At 32.9% G+C, this 7,070-nt stretch overlaps 1 protein-coding gene across 1 annotated transcript; it reads left to right on the top strand.

Annotated features, from left to right (window-relative positions):
- The first annotated feature begins 3,959 nt into the window (after window positions 1-3,959).
- LOC125871338 (U-box domain-containing protein 16) lies at window positions 3,960-6,484 on the top strand. Its single transcript, XM_049551926.1, has one exon. It carries the CDS (start codon window positions 4,166-4,168, stop codon window positions 6,242-6,244), a length of 2,079 nt encoding a protein of 692 aa, XP_049407883.1. The 5' UTR covers window positions 3,960-4,165; the 3' UTR covers window positions 6,245-6,484.
- Window positions 6,485-7,070: the final 586 nt, after the last annotated feature.

Genomic DNA, 7,070 nt, shown 5'->3' with positions numbered 1-7,070 from the left:
ACACAAATGATTTGGTTTGATATTTAAAAAACCTGAACCAATCCGGCCATGTACACCCCTAATTGCAACAAAGCAAGTTTTAAAATGAATGAAATGAAAATTTAGGTTTGTATCCACTTAAAAAGAATTCTTTGTTTTATGGTAAAATGAAAAGGGGTATAAAGAGAAATAAAACTTCGTCCGACAATTGAAATAGAATGAAAATTCAAATTAATTAGGACTCAATTATGTATCTATTGGTTGGAGAATATTGAATTAATGGATTAACAAACGTTTTGCCCACTCCACATCATGCATTATTTTAAGTTATTAGATGCTCTTATTCCTTCACACCTAATTAGTTTGTGAAATTGATTTCTTCCTAACTCATATTCTATCTCCTATTCTTTCATTTTAGACATGCAATGCAATGTGAAATTATAATTTTAAGTCAGAGTAAGGATATGTGATTTACGTTCATCATTAATTTATTAAAATTACAAATTCTCTAAAAATAACAGAATTTGAGATTTAAAATCATAATTATTATTTTTTTCTAAAATGTAAAAAATTGACTCAAAAGTTTATTTTATATAAAAATAAATGTTCATGTTCGGTGTGAAGAGATTTTTCATACTATATAAAAGGATACATTAAAGATTAGCTAGTTATTATTATTGTTGACTAATGAATCTTTATAAGTGCATTTAAAAGTATGTAATCACATATATTTAGTTATAAAAGAAATATGAAGATATATGATTTGTCAATGCAGCGCCTTGAAATATTTCAATATTTTATTTATAAAATGTAATTCACTTATTTGATAAAATTTTAATAATTTTCACAAATATGAAATTTTCATATTTATGAAAAAAAATGTTCTATGCAAGGAAATGAATGAGGATTAGATGATAGGGTAGTTATGGTTTATGAAGTAATGGCACCGTCACAATGTGTGGAAATACATTTGCTCCTGCCATGAAATGGTCCAATCATAAAAAAGAACAAAAAGGGAAGCATAAAGAAAGGAAAAAGAAGATATATTTTTATTTTTATATTATGTTTTAATAAATAAAGAAAAGGGCAAACGCAAATATGTACAAGAAGACCAGGTTGTCTTTTACCTTTATTTTATATGCTAATAATTCATCTCTTATCTTCACCAAACTTTATTATATAATATTTTCCATTAAAGTTGCCAAAAAAGAAGAAGTAACTCGTTAGGCATTGATGCCCAACAGCTCATCATCTATTTATTTTGTTATATCATTTTAATTTTCTATATATTAATTAAATTGTGAATCAGTAAAACTGTATTTCGTCAATAACAAATTCCTTTTCAAAATATTGTATTGAGTAATTAATAACACGAGATAATCAATATATGTAATTATATTTCACTTTAATAATTTAAAATAGGGGAAAGCCAGAAAAAAAGTGGATAATATATTTATTGCCCAATGTTTCCAATTTGAGTTTTAACACAACTTTGAAAAAGACAACTAAGTGAAAAGTATAATCCACCTTCAATCTTAAAGATTATAGATTCAATTCTTCAAGAAAATAAAGTATTTTAAACTTTCAAGGGGAAAAAGCTTTTCAAATAGTAAAGAAGATGCATTTATAATTTAGTATCATGTTTATTTGCTAGTAAGATTTTAAGCACTTATTTAGTTTGAATAAATCTTAATTGAACAGAGTCTTAATATTATTGGAAAATATATTTATGTGGATAATTTTGATCATTATCATGTCGCAACTATCATTGTTGTCAATTATCATCATCATTGTCAGCCATCTTTTTCATCATAATTACAATTACTGTCAATCACTATTGTCTATCACTACCACACTTATTGTTAAATTTGCTTTGAATTTCCCATCTTATTTGGATTTTACCGCAATTGTGTTCTAATTCAAAAAGATTTCTTAATACACAAAATGTTATCATTTTTTGGAGAAGCAATTTTGAACTTCTACAAAATAGAAGATCTTTTGTTCTCGTATAATAACAAAATAACACCCCAATGTTACTTTTTAGTGATTAAAGAATTTGATTTAGTGGAAAATTATAAACTTTATGCTTTTTATATTAGTTTTCCGATAAGTAGCTCACTTAACCAAATCATATGAATAATAGTATGCTTCTTTTAGTATAATATTTTTATCATCTGATTTATTATTGTTCGAAATTTGCAATTATTAACCTTTGCCTAACGTTCTATTATTTCAATCCCAATACGTATTACCTCTATCATTATAATTATATCAACTATTATCATCACTGTCAATCACTATTGCCAGTCACTATCACATCTATCACCTCAATCATTATAATTATATTCAATGTCACTACTACCATTACCACCTTCGCCACCACTATCATCCTCTACCACCATTGCAACCAATGCATACTTTCAACTATCTCTACCATCACATCTCCACTGTCACCAACAACCATCAACACCATCATATACATCACACATTCTTCAACCATTACCGCCAACTATCAACATTAACCAAATCCATCATCACAATTAACAACCACCACCACAATTATTATCAATCGTTATCATTGTGACAATCACCTTCACCATCACAACTATTACTAATCACTAGCATCAACCATCACCACCCGCTGCAAATCATCACTAGTAAATATAGTATTTTATTTTTGTAGCCTCCAAAAGTGTTCTCAAAAAATTGGAAGTTAAAAAAATGGCAAATTGAAGCAGAAGAAAGCCAGTAACTCCTAGAAATTAAAGAAAAAAGGAAAAAAGAAGATTAAATGTAAAATAATCCGAAAGTTTTTTAGCATTATCTTTCAAAGCAATGACACAAAATTCCATCGTCAATCAATTAATCAAAGCAAAGCCAAAGTTGAATGAACTTTTGACATAATTAGATACAAGTTGATGCTTATTACGTAATTGACCCAAATTCTGAAATTAGATTAGTTGATTTCTTCCTTCATTCTGTTACTAATACGGAATTAAATTAAAAATTGTTTATCACTCTGTCAGACTTCTCTTTTTGAGCATTAATAAAATGGGCCACTTGTCCAATTTCAATTTTAAAAAACTCATATATGGAATTAAATTTAATGTACTAACAATATCAAACAAAAAAAATTATGCTTAGTAAACTGCTTATGTATTTAACGTGGTATACATTAAACACGAGTTGATAACATAGGAAATGTGTAACGTAGTAATTAACGTGTTACAATTATCATTAGTATAATATAATCCGTTTGGTACATGAGATAAGAATAATAACTTTGCAATTAACTTTGTCCCATGTTTGATTTAAAATATCAACTAATCACAAAATTATTTTATCCTACCATTTATATTAAAATGATATAGTCAAGAATGACGAGCCAAATCTTGATGAGAGGCCTAAACGGATCTTTTTAACTTTATTGCTCGATTTGTTTGCCTTGTGCCTTCGCCACAACTAGAATTACTTATACATGGAAAAACGAAATAAGATAATCACATGAGATATTTTAAATAGTGGCAGAGTCAGAATTTCTATTGAGTGTTAAAAGAATGCGAAATAGTGCTGACAATTAAGCTATATCAAATTTCAAGATAAAAACATTGGTAAATGTTGCTAGCCCAGAGTCAAACTTGCGCACCTACTAGTTTCTGACCCATAGCCATTGAACCAAGCCCCTTAACTTGTGTTGAGGGGGATTCAATATTAAATATATAGACATAAAATACATATTTGATCCTATATATTCATTATAACTTTTCGATTCAAAACATTGGGTGAACCCCTGAATTCCATGTAGATCCGCCCTCATTTCAAACCAATAAAATATCATTGTTTATCTCCTCCATCTTACCATATTGTAACTTTTAACAACAGCTAATTATGTAATTATAGTTTATAACTAACTATGAACCAAATAGTACTGATATAATGTATAAATTACATTACAAGTTAAGAACTAAAATGGCTGAAAAAGGCGTGCAAGTTGTATGAAACAGTCCGTCCCCATTACAACTCATCCAATACTCTTTCCATTTTTCTAAAACAAATAAAAAAGCCTCCTCTATCACTTCTAAGAAAAGTCTTCTTTCATTCTTTGATTTCTTCAACTTTTAATTCATCTAAATACAATTCAATTTTCAGCATTTTCGTAATTGTTTGAAATTTTATTCATTACAATATGGCAGTTTCACCTGAATCTTTCCCACCGAGAAAACGTCGGCCGTCGGCCAATTGTTTCGTGGCTCCGAATCTCTCCGATCGCAATCTCCTTAAATCTCTTCTTCTCTTATCATCTGAAATCTCTACTCTACAACCTTTGTTATTTCTTCTCAAGAGAAATACATCTTCAATTATCAGGAAATCCAAGCTTTTATCAGTATTATTCGAAGAAATTCTCGGTAGAGATTTTACATATTCAAATGATTCGAATACATCACGAGGAGGACATGTAACTGGTTTTCCACCTTCTGCTGTTTTGTGTTTCGACGAATTGTACATAGTATTACAGCGTATGAAGACTTTGCTTGAAGATTGCCGTAATTGTAGTAAGATGTGGCTACTTATGCAAATTGATGTTTTCTGTAACGTTTTTCATGAATTAACTCTTGAATTGTCTACTTTATTGGATATTCTTCCTTCGAAAAAGCTCAAATTAAACGACGATGTTCAGGAATTGCTGATTCTGATAACGAAGCAGTGCTCGGAGAAATTAGCTTATGTCGATCCTAAGGATCGACATTTACGATCTCAAGTTGTTGAAATGTTCGATAGAATTGAAAGAGAAATCGTACCTGATCAGTGTAAATTAGCGGAAATTTTTGAGAAATTAACTTTGCGTGATTCTACAAGCTGCAGGGATGAAATTGAGTTATTGGAAGAGGAAATTCAAAGTCAAACAGATGAGAAAGCTAAATCAGATATCATCGCGTTGATCGGATTTGTTCGATATGCTAAATGTGTGTTGTACGGCGGTTCAACACCGAGAACAAATTCACGGCGGCGACGGGCGGCGGAAGCAGCGGCGGATGTTAATGTTCCGGCTGATTTCAGGTGTCCGATTTCGCTTGACTTGATGAGAGACCCTGTGGTGGTTTCCACGGGACAAACATACGACCGCAGTTCAATAACCCTTTGGTTCGAATCGGGTCATACCACGTGTCCCAAAACGGGTCAAACCTTGACCCACACAGACCTCATACCAAATTCAGCTTTGAAGAATTTGATAGCTATGTGGTGCAGAGAGCAGAAAATACCCTTTGAATCAACGGAGATGAACGTTAAATCCAACGGCGTTGTTACCAACAAAACAGCGTTGGAAGCAACGAGAATGACTGTGTCGTTTTTGGTCAACAAGTTGAAGGCTTCCCAAGTTGTAGAATCGGCTAACCGGCTTGTTCATGAGCTTCGGGTCTTAGCCAAGACGGATTCAGATAGCCGAGCCTGCATTGCTGAAGCTGCAGCTTTGCCGTTAATGGTTAAGCTGTTAGGTTCTGAGTATCCGAGCTTACAAGTTAATGCAGTTACAACAATTCTCAATCTATCTATTCTTGAGGCAAACAAGACGAGGATAATGGAAACAGACGGGGTTTTAAATGGAGTTATCGAAGTGTTAAGGTCTGGTGCAACGTGGGAGGCAAAAGGGAACGCGGCAGCAACCATTTTTAGCTTGTCAGGTGTACCTGCTTACAAGAAGAGGTTAGCTCGAAAGACACGTGTGGTGAAGGGATTGATGGATTTGGCATGTGAGGGGCCAACGAATTCGAAGAGGGATGCCTTAGTAGCTATTTTGAATTTGGCGGGAGATAGGGAGGCAGTTGGGAAGTTGATTGAAGGCGGGGTAGTGGAAATGGTAGCGGAGATTATGGATGGATTACCTGAAGAGGCGGTTACAATTCTCGAAGTGGTGGTCAAGAAGGGTGGATTGGTGGCCGTTGCAGCCGCATATCCATTGATAAAAAAACTGGCTATAGTATTAAGAGATGGAACAGATAGAGCTAGAGAGAGCGCTGCAGCAACGCTAGTGAACATGTGTCGTAAAGGGGGATCAGAGATGGTGGCGGAATTGGCAGGAGTTCAAGGGATTGAGAGGGTGATTTGGGAAATAATGGGAATGGGAACAGGGAGGGGAAGAAGAAAAGCAGCAACATTGTTGAGAGTTCTAAGGAGATGGGCTGCTGGATTGGATGCAGAAGTGGCATCAGGGGCTTATTCAGATGTGAATATGAATACTTCAACCAGAATAGTATTGCCAGGTTAATTTTTTCGAAAAAAAAATTGTTCTTTTGTTTATTTGTTTACACAAAACATGAACAACAAACTGTAACATTTGTGAATTGTACAATTGTTCATACCTTTTCCAAGTTGAAGAAAATAGAACAAGTTGAAGCATTTATTGACAAAATTTAGCTGTGAATATCTTTGTTCTACACATTGGTTGATCTTTAGTGTGCCAATTCATATTGAAAGATGATTACTCTGTAGTTGGCGCGTTTGGCTTATGTTGAGCTTTATGTATGAGTGTATTTTCTTGTAGGATTTTGAAGGAACACACACGGATGATCTTAGTTGTGGATTTATCATTTGATACGATTATAGTGAAATTAATCATACAATAAACAATAAATTTCATGGTCTTGCATTATGAACTAACTACTAAGCATCATTTTACTTTAAGGTTGTGTTCTATATGGATGAAAATATTTTTATTTTTAAAAAAAATGAGGGTAGGGGAAGGGTAAATGGAGAAGGGATTACATTATGGGGAATCAAACCCTCACTAACAAGATGAGAGTTCAGGTGTAACATCTCGCAACTAGAAAGAACTAGAAGAAAGTTTAAAATCTGGAAATAGTTATTTTTGGAAACTATAAGGAAATCTGGAAAATTTTAAGTAAATTAAAGTGAGTTGTTGGTCAACTTCAAACGATCATAACTCATAGCTCAGGATGAGTTAGGTGTAATTCCAGATATGGTTGGAAAACTCTTGGAATGATCTTTCCAACGCCACTAATTTTGCACGATTCCGAGTTTGTATAAGTGAGTTATGTCCTTTGGAAGTTAGGTTGTTCGAATAAGGAACTGCC

The sequence above is a fragment of the Solanum stenotomum genome, chromosome 7 (genome assembly GCF_019186545.1).
Source record: "Solanum stenotomum isolate F172 chromosome 7, ASM1918654v1, whole genome shotgun sequence".
Classification (NCBI taxonomy): domain Eukaryota; kingdom Viridiplantae; phylum Streptophyta; class Magnoliopsida; order Solanales; family Solanaceae; genus Solanum; species Solanum stenotomum.
This window is presented reverse-complemented; position numbering and strand designations above follow the sequence as displayed.

Coding starts and splice junctions, on each gene's coding strand:
- LOC125871338 (XM_049551926.1), top strand. CDS start 4,166: ATGGCAGTTTCACCTGAATCTTTCCCACCGAGAAAACGTCGGCCGTCG.